At 38.6% G+C, this 19,121-nt stretch overlaps 2 protein-coding genes and 1 pseudogene across 2 annotated transcripts; all 3 read left to right on the forward strand.

Moving 5' to 3' along the window:
- Positions 1-213: 213 nt before the first annotated feature.
- Positions 214-890, forward strand: LOC107399826 (TGF-beta receptor type-1 pseudogene; annotated as a pseudogene).
- A 9,383-nt stretch (positions 891-10,273) lies between these two features.
- Positions 10,274-11,200, forward strand: LOC102928385 (taste receptor type 2 member 124-like). The gene has a single exon (XM_006995695.1). It carries the CDS (start codon positions 10,274-10,276, stop codon positions 11,198-11,200), a length of 927 nt encoding a protein of 308 aa, XP_006995757.1.
- Positions 11,201-18,090: 6,890 nt separating this feature from the next.
- On the forward strand, positions 18,091-19,077 carry LOC102922230 (taste receptor type 2 member 102-like). The gene is given in 1 exon segment (XM_015989114.1): positions 18,091-19,077. A coding segment is annotated over 1 exon segment (987 nt).
- The last annotated feature ends 44 nt before the right edge of the window (positions 19,078-19,121 follow it).

The following is a 19,121-nucleotide window of genomic DNA, read 5'->3' on the forward strand; positions in this document are numbered from 1 at the left end:
AAAACTTTTAAGATTCATGTTACATTTGGCCCTCAACACTTGTGGCATGAATTCACAAAAAAGCCACTTGCCTGTGGCCTTGCAGTCCCCTGCTCAGGCCCATGCTTCACGCAGCTCGTGGTGGTGGTGCATGCTGGTAGGATGTGCTAAAGGAGGTGGAGGCCAGCTTGGGAGGCTTGCTGAGGAGAAGCTGCAACATGGGCCAGGCCACATATGGTGGCAGTGGGACTTTTGACTGAGGAAGCAGCAGCTGCCACTCTGAATTTCAATCCGATTCTCATTGTGTTTGTGGCAGCAGCAATGCTGCTACTGGGACCAAAGTGTTTACTGCTGCTGGTTCAGAGAACTATTGCCAGGACCATCGTGTTACAAGAAAGCATTGGCAAAGGTCGGTTTGGAGAAGATTGGTGAAGCAAGTGGCAGGGAGAAGAAGTTTCTGTGAAGATATTCTTTTCTAGGGAAGGACATTCGTGGTTCTGAGAGGCAGAGATTTATAGGACTGTAATATTGTGCCATGAAAACATCCTAGGATTTATGGCAGCAGGTAACAAAGGCAATGGCACATGGACTCAGCTGTGGCTGGTGTCAGATTACTACGAGCATGGATCTCTTTTTGATTACTTGAATACATACGCTGTTACGGTGGAGGGGATGATCAGACTCACTTTGTCCATGGCAAGTAGTCTTGCCATCTTTTCATGGAGATTGTTGGTGACCAAGGAAAGCTAGCTATTGCTCATAGAGATTTGAAATAAAAACATACCTTGGTGAAGAAGAATGGAACCTGTTGTGTTGCAAACTTGGGACTGGCTTTGAAACATGATTCTGCCACAGATACAATTGATATTGCTCCAAAAAACAGAGTAGGCACTAAAAGTTTTCTTCAGTGAACCCTGACCATGATTAACAGCAACTTTGAAGTCTCCAAAAAACATGATGGGGCCCCACAACAAAGATCCCATTAGGGAGATGATAATACCACTAAGCTGACAAACACCACTGGAAGATCAGCTTTGTACTACAAACTGCTCAGGATAATTTTGAGATGACTAGCTGAGGTGATCCAGCCTCACAGACTATTCAAGCAAGACTTGAGACAAGTCCTTCACTTTCTCATTATGCAAAGACTGGACAAATGATACTGCTAACTCCCCCAGGACCTGACAATTAATCAAAATGTTCTTTCAGGATTCCCTAAAGATGCCTTCACCCCCAGATATCAGAAAGTAATTCTAAGAATGTAGCTGGAGAGTTTCTCTCTGGGTCCTGCCAAGCCTCGGCAGTCTCGCAGCCCACTTATAAAATAAACACACGGACGCTTATATTATTTAAACTGTTTGGCCTAATGGCTCAGGCTTCTTGCTATCTAGTTCTTTTATCTTAAATTAACCTGTTTCTATTAATCTATACCTTGCCATGTGGCTCATGGCTTACCGGTACTTTACATCCTGTTCTTCATTGCATCGGCTGGTAGTGTTTCTCTGCCTCAGCCTTCCACTTCCCAGAATTCTCTTCCCTCTTTGTCCCACCTATACTTCCTACCTGGCTACTGACCATTCAGCGCTTTACTTATTAACCAATCAGAGAAACCCATTCAGAGCATCCAGAACATCCCACAGCATAAGAACACAACGACCACATTCCCAAGAGGTGGGATGGTGGTTTTCGGTCATTCAATGGATTATGAATAATTAGCATTGTTTAGGATGGTTGGTTATAAATTGTTATTGTTAATGGTCAGGAAAAAGGCTGAAAGGTTAGATTTAGGGTTCTTGTTTGAAAATGAAAAAGAAAAACAAAAAAGAGGATATAGAAATAAGATGAAAGGTTGATTACTGAATCTACTCTGAAATAAAGATATAGAAATGATAGCATAAAGGGTAGATTATTGAATCTACTCTGAAAAAAGAAAGAATATAGATATGATATAGATAAAAATTAGATTATTGAAGCTACTTTTAGAAACCAACTACTAGTTTTAAATATTTTACAATGGACTGGCTTTTTGTGTATTGTATACAAATTATATATAATGATACAAATGAGATAAATTTCATTGGAAATAACTGTACATATATTTCTAATCTTCTTCAAGGTATTGTAGCTATACAGTTCATTTAACAATGTAATGAAAATTGATACTCCTTGAAAGTTATGATTAACAACTAATTAGGATACAAGAAATGCAATTTAGTAGTCATTATAATCAAACTTGTAGTCATATTAGGTATGTTTTCAAGGCTAATCAGAAATATATTTTAGATAGACAGGTCATATTCAAACACTATCTACAGAATATAGCATTTAAGATGTTTTAATAATATAGATTTCTTTTTTATGACAATGAGGCATGTCTACTCCTGGAAGCACCAATCTACTTCAGAGAAGGTGATGGGCATTGAAGAAACTCTTTATGGAGTTTACTTTCATTGTGGCAAGATTGGCCACTGAGCAAGAAAAAACCCTTGTGCTGTAGGATGGTCTGTATGTCAAATTACTCTGATTGGTCAATAAATAAAATACTGATTGGCCAGTGGCTAGGCAGGAAGTATAGGCCAGACTAACAGAGAGGAGAAAAGAAAGAACAGGAAGGCAGAAGGAGTCGTCACTGCCAGCCACCACCATGACAAGAAGCATGTGAAGATGCCAGTAAGCCATGAGCCATGTCGCAAGGTATAGATTTATGGAAATGGATTAATTTAAGCTAAAAGAACAGTTAGCAAGAAGCCTGCCATGGCCATACAGTTTGTAAGCAATATAAGTCTCTGTGTTTACTTGGTTGGGTCTGAGCAGCTGTGGGACTGGTGGGTGACAGAGATTTGTCCTGACTGTGGGCAAGGGAGGAAAACTCTAGCTACATCCTTGCCTTGACTACTGACAGTATGCTGTCCAAAATGCACAAGCAGGAAACAAAAGAAAGGACTGCTGAACCTTGCCAAGACAAGGTAGGAAGGCTCTTTAGAAAATCCTGCTTCATAGATTAGTCTGTCAGATATACTAGGCCTATAGGCCAAAGACAGCTGCCCCAATTTTGCAGAGAAATCTTGGTTGACTCAGTCAGCTGTTTCTGTCATTTCTCACAGTTTTTGGAAGTCACTTGTTTGCACTTCGTACTTACTCAGTTAATATTATTTCCTCCTTGGGTCTCTGAGGGAGTTGAAGATTAGATAGTTATAGTTTTCCTTGTTAACAAATTTAGAAAAGAAACTTACTAAGAGGTGTATAAGTGTGTAAATTTGAAAGACATCAAAAGATAGGTTTCAGTTGGCAATACAAGTTAGGATAGAAAATGAATTAGGTACATTTTAGACTCACCAAAATAGGCTAAATAATAGAGCATTTTGTCTGAATATGTCAAATGTTAATTGACTAGACATTGCTAATTCAATTCTTGAATGTATATATTGTATATCCTTGTTGTACTTATTGTTGGGCAGAAAGGAGAAATGTGGTGATATATTGTACACCCTAATAAAACTTATCTGGGGATCAGAGGACAGAGCCAACTACTAGATTAGACATAGAGGCCAGACAGTAGTGGTACACACCCTTAATCTTATCACTCGGCAGGCACAGATTCATCTGGATCTCTGTGATTTCAAAGCCACACAGGGAACAGAGCCAGGTGTGGTAGCATACACTTTTAATCCCAACATTTGAGATCTTATACCTTTTCTTGGGAAGCACACATGCCTTTAATCTGAGCAAGTAAGATGGCAGGGCAGAAAAAGGTATATAAGGTATGAGGAAAGAGGAACTCACTATGTTGAGACAGGATTTCCTAGAGGTAAGAGCTCGTGGCTAGCTTGTTGTGTTCCTCTGATCTTTCAGCTTTTACCCCAATATCTGGCTCCATTCTTTTTTTATTAATAAGAACTTTTAAGATTCATGTTACAAATATGACAAAGTAGATGATGAAAAATCCATGAGGTCTCAAACCTACACCAAGAACTACAGGCAACTGAGGAGAACTGAGAACAGAAGAGATGGTCTTCCCTAGAAAATAGTAAACTGTAGTGGGTAGCCATTCCAGCTTTGGTCTGGAAGTTCCACCCCCCACTGAGGTTTTGGTAACTATCATGCCCACAAGGCAGAGCCAAGGGAGAACCTGAAGACCCGAGATCAGGATGTGCCGTGCTCTCTTGCTGCTGGGAGCCCGGATGCTAGAGGTGGATGGAGGAGAGTTCTCCAGAGAACATTGCCAAATTGCTGCTGCATCTTTCCCAGACCCTCAACCTACCTATTCCTTCATTTGTAAGTTATGCCATTAAATAAATCTCCTTTTAACTATGTGGAGTGGCCTTAATAATTTCACCAATAGTAAACTAAATGGTTTTCCAGTGTCAAATGATCAACCCTGAAAATATACATACAAGTAATGTTGTATGGACTGAGTTATGCTTAGGAACATGCAAATATAGATATGAGTACAACAGTCATGTCATGCCCAGAAGACAGAAGTTCAAAGTACTTTTCCATAGCCTCAGCTCTTATATTCTTTCTGCCTTCTCTTTGAGAATGTTCCTTAAGCATTGGTATGGAAAATTAAGTAAAGATGTCCCATTTAAGGCTAAGTCTCCTATTATTAGCACTTCAACCTTTTATATAAATCTTCTGCTCAATTGTAAAAAGAAGCTTCTCTGATCAAGATAAAGAGCAGCTAGGTTTATTGATATAAACATAAACAGAAGACAATTTGACATCATGACCATTTATCAAAAGAACAATAGCAGGTTCTGCCTTAGGACTATGACCTCCCAAGACAGAACTGTTTTTACCAAGATTACAATACCAGACATCAATGTCCATTCCATGGAGAAGGGATTTACATTAGTGGTCTTTTTCAGAGGCTAATAGACTCATAAAGTCAATTCCTGGTGAACAAGATTATTAATTGTAACTAGGCATGTTGGTACATACCTATAATGCCAGCACTTGAAAGCCTGAGATAAAAAGATCAAGAGTTAGTGGAGCACCTGGACAACATTGTAAGATTTATGCTATGTGGGCTACATAGCAAAACCTTGTTTCAAAAAATTTAACTGTCAATATTCTGTATAAACATACTTATGAAATCATGATGCAACATTGGCATACAGAATCTAGAAATGCTATAAAGGATTGTACATCATAGCCAAGATGGATTTACCCAACAAATCAAAGTTCTATTTACTATAAGAATATTATTAAGATTTGAAGTAACAGCCAGGCGGTGGTGGTGCACGCCTTTAATCCCAGCACTCAGGAGGCAGAGGCAGGTGGATCTCTGTGAGTTCAAGGCCAGCCTGGTCTACAGAGCGAGATCCAGGACAGGCATCAAAACTACACAGAGAAATCCTGTCTTGAAAAACAAAACAAAACAAAACAAAACAAAACAAAACAAAACAAAACAAAACAGAAAAATATTTGAAGTAACAAGAAAATATAAAGTATAACTGGGGAGATTTTTAATTCATAATAGGGTCTATTAATATTCTACAGAAAACATCTTATTCTGCTGTGATAAACATCATTCTTATTGAAAGGTGATGTTAGATGCATTGTCTATAGGGGCAATAGTATAGAAATGCCATTGCTGACACATTTTTTAAATTAAAACATAATTACATTATTTCTCCCTTGTCTTTCCTCTGTAGAGTTTTCCTGCCTTGCCTACAGTCAGGACAAATCTCTATCACCCTCCAATCCCACAGCCGCTCAGACCCGACCAAGTAAACACAGACACTTATATTGCTTACAAACTGTATGGCCATGGCAGGCTTCTTGCTAACTGTTCTTATATTGTACATTATAATAATCCATTTCCATAAATCTATACCTTGTCATGTGGCTCATGGCTTACCAGCATTTTCACATGCTGCTTGTCATGGGCAGCAGCTAGCAGTGACTTCCTCTGTCTTCCTGTTCCCTCCTTTCTCCCCTCTGTTAGTCTGGCCTATACTTCCTGCCTAGCCACTGGCCAATCAGTGTTTTATTTATTGACCAGAGTAATTTGACATACAGACCATCCCACAGCATTCCTCCCTCCACCACTCTCATACTCCCTTGTCCCTTTCACATTTTAGTCTTTAATTGTTGTTTTTACAGGCACACACACAGACACCCCCCCACATGCACACTCAGAGATATACTGATATGTCTAATATCATTTCATTGACTTGTTTTATGTGTACAATTAGTGCACAAAATTTTAGGAAATATACCAGAATTTACCAGGGTGTTAAGTAAATCTTAAGTGAATGAGAGTAAGAAAAACAAAGCACTTGTCATACATCCTCAGTCCAAGAAAAGGAAAGTGTTGGAAATACTCAAAATTTTCATACAATTCCATTTGTGCCATTTATTCTTTATTGTCCTTCAGACATTGAGAAAAGTTTCTGTGATTGCTCCCTGGAATTGATTGTGCTTCCATGTCTATAGGAAACCACTCTCATTGTTCTGGTTTATCCTCCCAAAGTTTTTACTTACAGAATCCTTCTGGGACCATGAACAATGTGTAGCTCAAACTGTAACACAGCCTCTCATCCCTTAACTCATAGCACTCATTATGCCACAAACTCTATGGTCAGTGGTATTTCCTAATATGTATAGTCTGTGCTGTCCCTTAGGTGACCAGTGTGTGCAGATTCTGATTGCCATTAAGCTCTAGGGAATATCAGTACATTTTTTCTAGATATAATAGAAAACTCTGATTTGTTCTTGTGATCAAAAGATACAAAGTAGTATTTTCAGGCCTGTGAGATTAAAATTAAAAGCTCTAATACAGTATATCTAGTTATGCAGAAGTTGTAAATATATAAAGCTAAAAACAATTACGGTAAAACATTTATTTTGCCTGAGTGAATACAGAAATCTTATGAGTAGAATTTTGGCTTGGAAAGACAGATGGAAAGGGAATAGCCCAGATACCACTGGGGGAGGGCATGGATATCAATATGATAGTATTTTCTTATGGTGATATTGTGTCCCCCAATGTATTGTGCACCATAATAAACTTATCCGGGGTCAGAGAACAGAACAGTCACTAGATAGACATAGAGGCCAGAAAATGGTGGCACAAACACCTTTAATCCTAGCATTCTGGAGGCAGAGAGCCATCCAGATCTCTGTGAGTTCAAAGCCACACTGGAAACAGCCAGGCATGGTGACATACATTTAATCACAGGAAGTGATGGCAGGAAGCAGAAAGGTATATAAAGCCTGAGGACCAGGAACTAGAGCTTGTTAAGCTTTTAGGCTTCTAGCAGCAGTTCAGCTGAGATTCATTCCGGATGAAGTCTCAGAGGCTTCAGCCTGAGGAAACAAGATCAGCTGAGGAATTGGTGAAGTGATGTTAGCTGTGGCCTGTCTGTCTCTTTGAACTTTCAGCATTCACCTCAATACCTGGCTCCAGGTTTATTTTTATTAATAAGACCTTTTAAGATTCATGCTACATTCTCTGGCTGGAATGGCATGGGTGATTGATCCAGACTTTACAGATGGTACTGATAGGTGTTTACATTATGTGCCTCTCATGCCCATACAAAGATTGTGGCTTTCTTTAAAGAAAGATCCTGATTTAAAGAGGAACTCCTACTTTACATTCTAAAGTAAGCAACTCTAATCCAAAAGGGAAGACATAACACTGCTAAAGATGAGATTAGGAAATGGGAAAAGTAATTGTCCCCTCAATGAGATACATACCTGCTCACTGGGTTCTACTGCCGTGACTTTTTGCTTTCTGCTTTCTACCCCAGAAAGCAAAAAGGTTACTGGAGAAGTAGTTAACAATCTTGGTCTTTAGGTTGGGCGACCTAAGGTTTGGGGGACCACATCTAGAACACCTTCCCCCAAAATGTAGTGATTACAAGGAATAATAATAATAATAGTCCAGAGCCAGTGAGCTCCAACTAGCTCGGGTCAGCTGTCCCTGTGGGTTTCCCTTTCATAATCTTGACTCCTTTGCTTGTATAATCATTCCTCCCTCTCTTCGCCTGGACTCGGCGAGCTCCACCCAGTGATTATCTGTTTCCACCCGTAACTGGATGAAGGTTCTATGACATTTAAGGTAGTCTTCAATTTGATTACAGGAGAAGGCCAGTTCAGGCAACCTCTCCACTACTACTTGGGTCTTAGCTGGGGTCATCCTTGTGGGTTCCTGGGAACTTCCTTAGCACCAGGTTTCTGACCCCATATTGGTTCCCTCTCTCAAGATATCTCTTTACCTGCTCTCCCTCTTTGTCTCTCACCAAACTGGACCATCCTGTTGCCTCATGTTCTCTTCCCACTTTACCTTAACCCCCAACTCCCAATTTACCCAGGACTGACAGCTGGGAACCCTCATGGAACTGAACTAGGCCCTCTGAAGGTCGGTGACAGTTGTGTGGCTTTGGCAGTATGTGGGACCACTGACGGTGGGACCAGGATTTATCTCTAGTGCATGAACTGGCTTTTTGGAGCCCACTCCCTATGGAGAAATACCTTACTCAACCTTCATACAGCGGGGAGGGGCTTGATCCTGCCCCGTCTTGATATGCCAGACTTTGTTGACTCCCCATGGGAGACCTTAACCTTTCTGAGAAGCAGATGGGGAGCACGGTGGGGAGGAGGGAGGGTGAGCCAGAAGAGAGGAGGGAGGAAGAACTGTGGTTGGCGTGTAAAATGAAATAAAACTTTTAAATAAAAAAGTAAAAATTAAAAAAATTAAGAGAGGATTTAGTAAAGTGAAAAGAGACAATACATGTAGAAGCTTCAAGGTGGGCAGAACACCTGGAGTCTGCTTGTGTCCCTTGAGATTTTCAGTGAGGTGGGCATAAACACTATGTATTCTGCTCTGTGATATGAGCCTAGACTTCTGTATCTTTTCAGTCCAGTCAAGGAAACAAATAACCAACAATATTCCTTTACTGTCAGTTTTAAGATATTATCAGTTAAAGTCTGTTCTATTTTGGCACAAATTTAAGTTTGTTTGAGATAGGAGACTGTTACCCACATTCACTACCACAAGTTTTCCTTTTAGATCTTGTTAACTTTGGACACAAAAGGCACAACTAATTGAATTTATTGTCTTCAGTTGGCTTGTTAGGTTTTAGGACAGTTTAGGGCCTCCAAATACTTGCCTGGTTCAGTTTGGACTAAGCACTTGCAAGCATTTTGAGGATTGCTTTCTGAAATGTTAGCACCTGACACTTGCAAATATCTTTGATAATCCCAGTTACTTCACTCATTGCCTAGATTCTTTTCCGATGCCTTCTCTTTCTACCCCCTGCTCCTCATGCCTGCTGACTCCTGAAGATCACCTACTCAGCTAGTTGGGGAACCACTTTCTGCTCTCCAACTCCATCATTCCCTTCTGTATAGGACTTTGACTTCCTTGATATTGATATATATCATTTTCCCCTGGCAATATAACTACTTTAAGTTATAAATCAAATTTGAAAATTAATTGTAAATGTCCAAGTGTTTTGTATATCACCTGGCAAAGTTAGAGTGATTAATAAAATGCAAAGCTTTTCATTTCATAAATTGCTAATTTTGTTAAATGAAAAATTTTTGCAGCAGGTGAAATATGATATATTATACAAGCCAAGGTTGAAAAAGTATTTAAAGTATTTTATTAACATGACTTCAGTCCGTATTTTTGAATTCTGCTTTCTGCTTTTCTTCTGAGGCAGAGAGAGACATTTACTATTTACTATGAATCCCTCTTTCTTTATTTGAAGCCAGCTTCCACCCTCAGTGTGGTAAAACTGGGGCCTGAGCTCCAGTGGAAATTGAAGTTTTGTGGAAAAACACAGACCTGTCACCACATGACTTTTAAGTCTTCAGTGGCTCAAAATACTCTTGAGCATAAAACCCCTTTTTAACTTCATATTTGTTGAATCAGAATTTTGTAACATTTGTACTTCAGAACTCAAGTTGGCACAACCAAATTTCCTAAATCGGAAAAGGGTCAGAGATGCAAAAGAGTGGGAAAGAATCTTTCTTGATTTGCACATTAGGAAATGTGAGCTGTCCTTGGTTTCTAGGTCATCTGGTGAATATTTCAGCCCATGGCAAACATATAAAAACTTTAGCTAGGACTCAGCAGAGAACTTCAGAAAAATATTTCACAAGAATGTGTGCAAATGAAATGTCAAATGGGACATGATTGTCGTGCCTTAAAAATCAGAGGTTGGAGAAGGAGCAGGACAAAGAGGAGAAAGAATTTAGCTCCGCATTGGACCATACACCAGGCATTTAACCCGCACATGAGGAGCAGCGCTAGTAGACTTTGAGTTTTCTCTGTTTGAATATGGGGCCTGTCCTCCACAGCATCTCCACCACTGCAGTAGTTGCAGAGTTCATTCTGGGGAATCTGAGCAATGGATTGATAGTGCTGAACAACTGCATTGACTGGATCAACAAGAGAGAGCTTTCTCCAGTTGATCAAATCCTCATTATCTTGGCAATTTCCAGAGTTACTCTCCTCTGGGAAACAATATTTATTTGGGTTAAAACCCAATCAATTTCATTTATTACCAGAGAAGAATTAAAAATACTTGTGTTCTGCTGGATACTATCTAGCCACTTCTGTCTCTGGATTGCCACAGCCCTCAGCATCTTTTATTTACTCAGGATAGCTAACTTCTGGCAGATCTTTCTCTACTTGAAATGGAGACCTAAACAACTGATTGTGGGGGTGCTGCTGGGAAGCTTGGCCTTCTTGCTTGCAAATCTGATGCAAATGAGCATCACTCTTGAAGAGTGGTTGAATCAATATGGAGGAAACACAACTGTGAATTTCATGGAGACAGATTATACACTATTTTCAGAGTTGATCATATTCAAGATGATTATGTTCTCTGTAACACCATTTTCATTGGCTTTAATCTCATTGCTCCTGTTAATCCTCTCTTTGTGGAAACATCTCCAGAAGATGCAGCTCAATTCCAGAGGACATGGAGACCCCAGTACCAAGGCCCACAGGAATGCCATGAAAATTATAGTCTCCTTCCTCCTGGTCTACACTATTTATTTTCTGTCCCTTTTGATAACATGGGTTGCTAAGAAAAATCACAGTGAACTGGTTCAAATTATTTGTATGATAACTGGACTCACATATCCTTCAATTCACTCATTAATCCTGATTCTAGGAAACTCTAAATTAAAGCAGACTTATCTTTTGATACTGAGGCATCTGGGATATAGGCTGAAAGGACAGAATATCCCAACAATTTAAGGCATCCAAACAACATGCTTTGCTGTAGAGAACAAGCAAATCTATGAGGACATATTTCAAGAACATTTTTTGTCATAAACAGTTTATTATTAGTAAGTCTAAATCACCGACTAAGGCTCAGACAATATAGTTAGTTATTTTAATGCTTGATTTCAATTAAAACAAAGCAGGAGTGATAGTATGCTACTTTAATCCCAGAATGCCTTTAATCCCAGCACTCTTTGAGTTCAAGGCCAGTCTGCACTACATGGTGGTTTTCAGAACAACAATCACTATATAGAGGAACTCTGTCTTGAAAAAATATTCAACAAGTTTAAACTTAAATTCAACAAGTTCAAACTTTGCAAGATCTTCTTCCATAAAATTTATCTGAGTAATGATACAGAATTATTTGCATCATTTTTGTGAAACCATTGGCCTAGAGTCACTGGAATTTTATACAAATCAGAACAGAGTTTCTCTATAACCATTTTGCCTAGAGACAAATATACCCTAAAAAGGAGTGAGTGATAATGGGAGGAAACTAAATCAGCCTGATGGACGTGCTGCGAAACAGTTATCTGCTTACAAGTCTACATTATGCAGTCTTGCTTCTGGTTGCTAGAAATACATCTTATTTTAAAGCATATAGCTCGTATCTAGCAAGTATATAGGCTGGAATAGTATATACGCTGTACTCAAAGTAGTAGAATTTGCTTACTTACCTGTTTTACTTACTCTTCCTGTTGCTGTAACAAAATGTCCTAAGTAAAGCTACTTTAGGAAGAAAGTTTTATTCCAGCCCACAGTTCAAGGGCATTTTATTCCTTTTTTCCTGCATATGAACATAGCTGCATTTTTTCTTCAAAGTGTATATATAATTCCATCCTAACTAAAAACATTAAATATTTATGATGAATAAATCTGTATTATTAGCAATTGTTGCACAAATTTTTAAATGGTCTTATAATTAAAAAAAAAACCTGGAGCCAGATATTGGGGTAAATGCTGAAAGATCACAGAAACTAAGGAACAAACCACTGCCATGTCTCACCTCACCAACTCCACAAATCCTCTGTTTGCTTATCAGCTCTCAGCCAAAAAAAGTTTCCTCAGCCAAAAGGGCTCAAGCTAAAAGATTTAAGCCAAGAGGCTTTAGTTCCTGTCTCCTCGGGCCTTATATATCTTTCTCCACCCAGCCATATTACTTCTTTCCTAGTGCTGGGACTAAAGGTGTCTGACTTTTCAAATACTTGTAGCAAAGGCATGAGATCACAAGTGTTGGGATTAAAGGCGTGTGACTCCCAAGTACTGGGAATAAAGGTGTGTGCCACCACTGCCTGGCTTCTATGTTTAATCTAGTGGCTTGTTCTGTTCTCTTATCTTCAGGCAAATTTTATTAGGGTACACAATATATCACCACATTTCCCCATTTTTTCTAAAATAATAAAAGAAGGTTACAACTAATATAAGAAAAACTATATACAATAAGTACAATAAGTATATGTAATATATATAGTCAAGAATTATATTAACAATGTCCAGTCCATCAACATTTGATAGATTCAGAGAAAATACTCTATTATTTATCGTATTTTGGTGAGTTCAAAATGTTGTACCTAATTCACTTTTTATTCTAACTTGTATTACCAACTGAAGATTATGTTTTGATGTCTTGCAATCTTATACACTATTGTATATAGTTTTTTATTTATAATTTTAGATAAAAAAGGGGAAATGTGGTGATATATTGTATATCTAATAAAATTTGCCTGAAGATCAGAGGACAGAATAAGCCACTAAATTAAACATTGAGGCCAGGCAGTGGTAGCGCACACTTTTCATCCTAGCACTTGGTAGGCAGAGATTCATCTGGATCTCTGTGAGTTCAAAGCCACCCTGGATTACATGAGATTGTTTAAGTCTAGTAAAGAAATAGCCAGGTAGTGGTGCCACACACCTTTAATCCCAGTCCTTGGGAATCACACCCCTTTAATCCCAGCATTTGAGATCTCATGCCTTTGTTATCAGTATTTGAGAAGGACATATGCCTTTCATCCCAGCACTAATATGCCTTAGGAGACAGGAGCTAAAGCTTTTTGGCTTAGTTCTTTTGGCTGAAGGCTTTTGGCTTAGGTTCGTTCAGCTGAGGACACAGAGGCAAACAGTCAGAGGATTTGTGGGGTTGTCAAGGTGAGACATGGCAATGGCTGACTCCTTTGTCTCTCTGATTTTTCAGCATTTACCCCAATATCTGCCTCTGGGTTTTTATTAAGACCTTTAAAATTTGAGAAACAGACAATTTGAAACCTTTTTTGGGGAAATCATTGATAGATAGCCTTACCATTTAGAAATAGCCATAATTACTTATAAGCTACTCATGAACACTTTTGGCTGTAAGTGACGAATTTTATATCACACATTGGGGGAGGCACCTGATGTAATTATAATAAAATAATACAATCATAAAGCTGTGTTTAGTTGAATTAAAGGCATTGAGTGCAGTTATTTAGAATTGAAATGGAGAAGTTTGATTTGTTACTTTTACTGATAATTATAGTGTATAACATGATTAAAAAGTATGGCTATACTGCATTAAAGTTAAAAGATTTTCCTCCTTCAATAATTTAAACCAAGAGCAATGCAAATTTGAATTCTCTACTTCTCTCTCATTTTCTTCTGTCTAGCTCTCTTTATTTGGTATCAGTTCCTAACCAATGGTTTTGCTCTGTATTTATTAATGAATCACATAAATATGTCATGGGGAAAGTATGAGAAGCCTTCTCATTAGTCAATCTTATCCTAGAGTTTGCAAAGATAGTGGTTACTTTACTGACCTCAATTGATCCAGACTAGCTCTGCAAACTACAAACATGGCAATCATGGAGCCTGCATGGGCCTTTGCTAGGTCCCCTGTGTATATGTTATGGCTGTTAGTTTGGTGTTTTTGTAGAACTCTTTAATAGTGGGAGCGAAGGTATCTCTGACCCTTTTGCCTGCTCTTGGGATTCTTCTTCCTACTGGGTTGCCTCATCCAGACCTGATATGAGGGTTTGTGCCTGGTCTTATTGTAACTTGTTATACTGTGTTCAGCTGATATCCTTGGGAGGCCTGCTCTTTTCTGAAGGGCAACAGAGGCAGAGATGATGTGGGTGAGAAGGGAGACATGGGTGAGAGGGGATGAGTGTGTGTGTGTGTGGTGCTTGGAGGAGTAGAGGGAGAGGAAACTGTAGTCAGGATGTACTGCATGAGAGAAGAATTAAAAATAAATAAAACCCCACATTCACATGTTACTTCCAATATTCATGGTGGATGTTTGTTTTTTCCACTGTTGCTTTCAACCTGTTGGCTGCTTTCAACAAATAAAAAAAGGCTAATATAATTAATTTAAAACTATGGCATTTTTATTTAATTATGTTGCGCATCTGCATAAATGCATAATTTGCACCAAGCATTTTAAAATGAACACTATTAGTATATAATGAATATAGCAAAATAATTTTTTTTCTCTGATTATCTTGTTGTTCTTCCTGGGTGGTACTGGTAAGTGGTACTCCACAACTGTAATAAACAGTACATTGAAAATACTTCTGATTTACCTTCTGATGACCTATGAATGGTTTCCAACCATTGCCATTATAAATAAAATTTATTAGTATTCACTATCCTTGATCAGAGATTCTTCAGGTCTGATCTTCATTTTAATTTATGTAAATGCATATGAAGGAACTAACTTTGCTGGCATTTTATCTCCCCCGCCAAGTGTCAATCTTTAAGAAGTGCAGTGTGTTCATTCGATTCTTTTAAGCTTTGTGTGCCAGCAGGCAACACACTATTCTTGATATTGTCTCTTCTAAAGGGCTATTTATAGGAATACCAAGGGGTGGAGCAAAAGACCTCCCCTTAATTCAGCCAAAAGTAGACCCTTCCAATCACCTAGAAACCATGCACATGATCAAACAATCTTCTAATGCAGCTCTGCTGGATAAAGCAAGCTAAGATATCATTAGAAAACCTTTGTGGGCCTCCACAACCCCCCTTCAAATTTTTTCCCCCAATTCCAAAGTACAGCAACTCACAATGAATGGAATCTCATGGAAGTCAAGAATGTGGAAAATATCAAGTTTCTCCAGTAACTCAAAGTAAATGAAAGGAGTCACTTTAGCAGGAAATTCTGTGATAAAATCTCCTCTGAAAGTCATTTCAAAAACTTAAAAGTGCATGAAAGAGTTCACATAAAGATAAAAGATCTGTACAAATATGGTCAATGCTACAAAGTATTTATTAGTTACAACACCTTTAAATTCCTGCCACAACTCAGAAATCCTACTTTACAAATGTGAACCTATGTCGGAAGAATCCCCATGGAACTGGACCAGGCCCTCTGGATAAGTGAGACAGTAGATTAGCTTGAACTGTTTGGGAGGCTGCCAGGCAGTGGAGCCAGGACCTGTCCTCGGTGCATGAACTGACTTTTTGGAGCCTGGGGCCTATGCTGAGACACTTTGCTCAGCCTTGGCTTAGGGAGGAGGGGACTGAACCTGTCTTGGCTGAGTTTGCCAGGCTGGGATAACTCCCCAGGGGAGATCTTGCCTTGGAGGAGGTGGGAGTGGGGAGTGGATTGAGGGGAGGGCTGGGGGTGGGAGGAGGAAGGACGGATGAATCCATGGCTGATTTGTGAAATTAAGTTAATTATAAAATAAAAATACTATAAAAATGTGGAAAACCTCTAGTCATACACCTTTCAAGAACACATGATGATATATAGCAGAGAGAGAGAGAGAGAGAGAGAGAGAGAGAGAGAGAGAGAGAGAGAGAGAGAGAGAGAGAGATATTAAACCCAGAGTCTATCAGTGGCTTTTGTTGCCTCCACATTAGTTTCAAGCCATGAAAAAACATCACAATAGATAAAAGCAGTGGCATATAAGAAACATGCAAAGGATGTCACAACAACTTGTAAGAGTTCACAGAGAGTGATGGCAGTGCAGTTCCATGGTGGAGAGCTTGCACAGCAGGAACAAGGCCAGTGGCTGAACCTCTAGCCAAGGTTATATACATCAGGGGCTGGAGTCGGGGTTCAGCAGTTAAAAGTACTTGCTGCTCTTGCAGGGGACCCAGGCTCAATTCCCAGTGCCATGTTGTGGGGGCATGACCACTTATAACTCCAGTTCCAGAGGATCCAATGCCCTCATTTGACTGCTTAAGTCAACAGGCATGCATGTGGTACACATACACACATTCAAGCCAAACATTTACACTCATAAAGTAAAATAAATAAATCTAAACAATTTTAAGTACACATCTCTATACAATGTATAAGCCAATTTTTAATAGATTTTTTCACTTTATTTTCATTTCATTTCTTTATTTAAAACCTTTTTATTCTTTGAGAGTGTCATACATTTATACTATTTATACTGATCTTATTGATGCATCACTACCTCCCATTAACTTCCCTCAGTATTCTCCAAACTATTTTGTTCCCAATTTCATATTCTACTTATATATTTTTGTTATTAGTAATTCCCAACACCCAGTTAATGGTACTCACTGTAGTCTGATAAGGCATGGAAAACCTTCTAATGTCTATGTCTCCAAAGGAAGCTGACTCACCTATTTTGATGGACATCAACTTATAAAACTCTTCCAATATAAATGGGAATTCAGGTTTCTTACCCCACCTGTGCTGGAGTTTTGACTGGCTTAATCTTGTGGAGATTTTGTGCAGGCAACTGCAACTGCTGTGAGTTGATGCATACAACATCCATATTATGTCTAGGTATTGGCATCTCACAGCTCTCTCCTCATTCATCCCTCTTTTATGAAGTTTCCTGAGCTTTGAGAGGTTGGTAGTTGATAAACAAGACCCACTTACTAATGAACATTCATCCTACCCTATTACTTAGACTATCTCTTCTACCTCCCCAATCCCAAATAACTAACCTTCCTGCACCTGGATTTTAACTTCCTTGATGTATATGACTAAGACTATGGAAGGGGGATAGCAAAGATGATGCATTATATTAAAGGTAAATATCTTAATGCTCTGTAAGTAACTGATCAAATGTATATGACTAATAAAACATAGAGCTTTTAAAATCATGAATCATAAATTCATGTATTTATAATATGAAGTATTTTCCTCATAAAACAATGAAGCTATACATTTTCTATAGTCAAGATAAATAGAATTGCAAGTATTTTGTTGACATGAATATCAAACTAGCCATTTTTATTGTCTATATAATTTTCAGAATTTTGCTGACTATCTTGAGATATATATATAGATAGATAGATAGATAGATATATTTACAGAGAGAGAGAGAGAGAGAGAGAGAGAGAGAGAGAGAGAGAGAGAGAGAGAGAGAGAGATTGACTCTTCACATGAATATCTCTTTGGTTGCCATCATCCACTCTGTTAAAACCATGAACCTGAGCTCCAAGGAAAACTGCAGTCTTATGAAAGAGCACAAACCAGTCTCTGCATTTTTCCCTAAGTCCTTATTGGCAAAGCTGTAGATCAGAAAACTTCATTAAGCTTCACATTGTAACATTGTAACCCGTGAACTAAGATTAGAACTCAGGGAACCCAACAAAATTCCCTTAAGCTAGAACAAGGTGAAAATGCAAAACAGTAGAAAAGAATATATCTTGATTTTCATATCAGCAAATGTGAATTTGCCTTCTTTTCTAAATCATCTGCGGAATATTTCAACCCATGGGGTGGAAAAACTTGTTAGCTAAGACTATAGCAAGAATTGAAAAATAAATAAATAAAAATTTAAAAAAAAAAAAAGAAAAATGTGCAGATTAAATACCAAACAGGAAATGTTCAGCTTGCTGTAAAGCCAAAGATTTCAGAAGGAGCAGGACAAAGGGAAGAAAGAATTTAACTGAACATTGGACCACAAATGGGGCACTTGGTTAGCACATGGTGAGTAGTGCTGTTACATATCCAGCTTTCTCTGAACATGGAACCTGTCCTGCATAGCTTTGCCACTATAGTAATAGTGGCAGAGTTCATTTTTGGGAATCTGAGCAATGGATTCATTGTGCTGTCAAACTTCCTTGTCTGTGTCACTAAACAAAAGCTTTCCTCAATGGATAAAATACTTCTTACATTGGCAATTTCAAGAATTACTCTTATCTGGGAAATGTATATTTGGTTTAACACTGTATGTGATCCATCTTTATTTATGATTGGAAAAGAATTACGAATTCTCTATTGTAGCTGGATACTTTCTAACCACTTTAGTCTCTGGCTTGCCACAGCCCTCAGCATGTTTTATTTACTAAGGATAGCTAACTACTCCTGGCGGATCTTTCTCCTCTTGAAATGGAGACTTAAAAAACTGATTGTGGGGCTGCTGCTGGGAAGCTTGGCCTTCTTGCTTGCAAATCTGATGAAAACTAGCATTACTCTTGAAGAGGGTTTCCATCAATATGGAGGAAATACAACTGTGAATTCCTTGGGATTTGCTTTGTTTTCAGAGCTGACCTTATTCAACATGACTATGTTCTCTGTAATACCATTTTCATTGGCATTGGTCTCCTTTCTCCTGCTAATACTCTCCTTGTGGAAACATCTCCAGAAGATGCAGCTCAGTTCCAGAGGACACAGAGACCCCATTACAAAAGCCCACAGGAACGCCATGAAAATCATAGTCTCCTTCCTCCTGCTCTATGCTACTTACTTTCTGTCCCTTCTGATAGCATGGGTTGCTGAGAAACATCACAGTAAATTGGTTCACATTATTTGTATGATAACTGGACTCATGTATCCTTCAACACATTCATTAATCTTGATTCTTGGAAACTCTAAATTAAAACAGACTTCTCTTTTGATACTGAGGCATTTGGGATATAGGCTGAAAGGACAGAATACCCCAACTACATAAGGTATTGAGACAACATAATGTCATATGTTATAGATATTAAAGAA

Source organism: Peromyscus maniculatus, chromosome 3, assembly GCF_049852395.1.
Source record: "Peromyscus maniculatus bairdii isolate BWxNUB_F1_BW_parent chromosome 3, HU_Pman_BW_mat_3.1, whole genome shotgun sequence".
Lineage (NCBI taxonomy): Eukaryota > Metazoa > Chordata > Mammalia > Rodentia > Cricetidae > Peromyscus > Peromyscus maniculatus.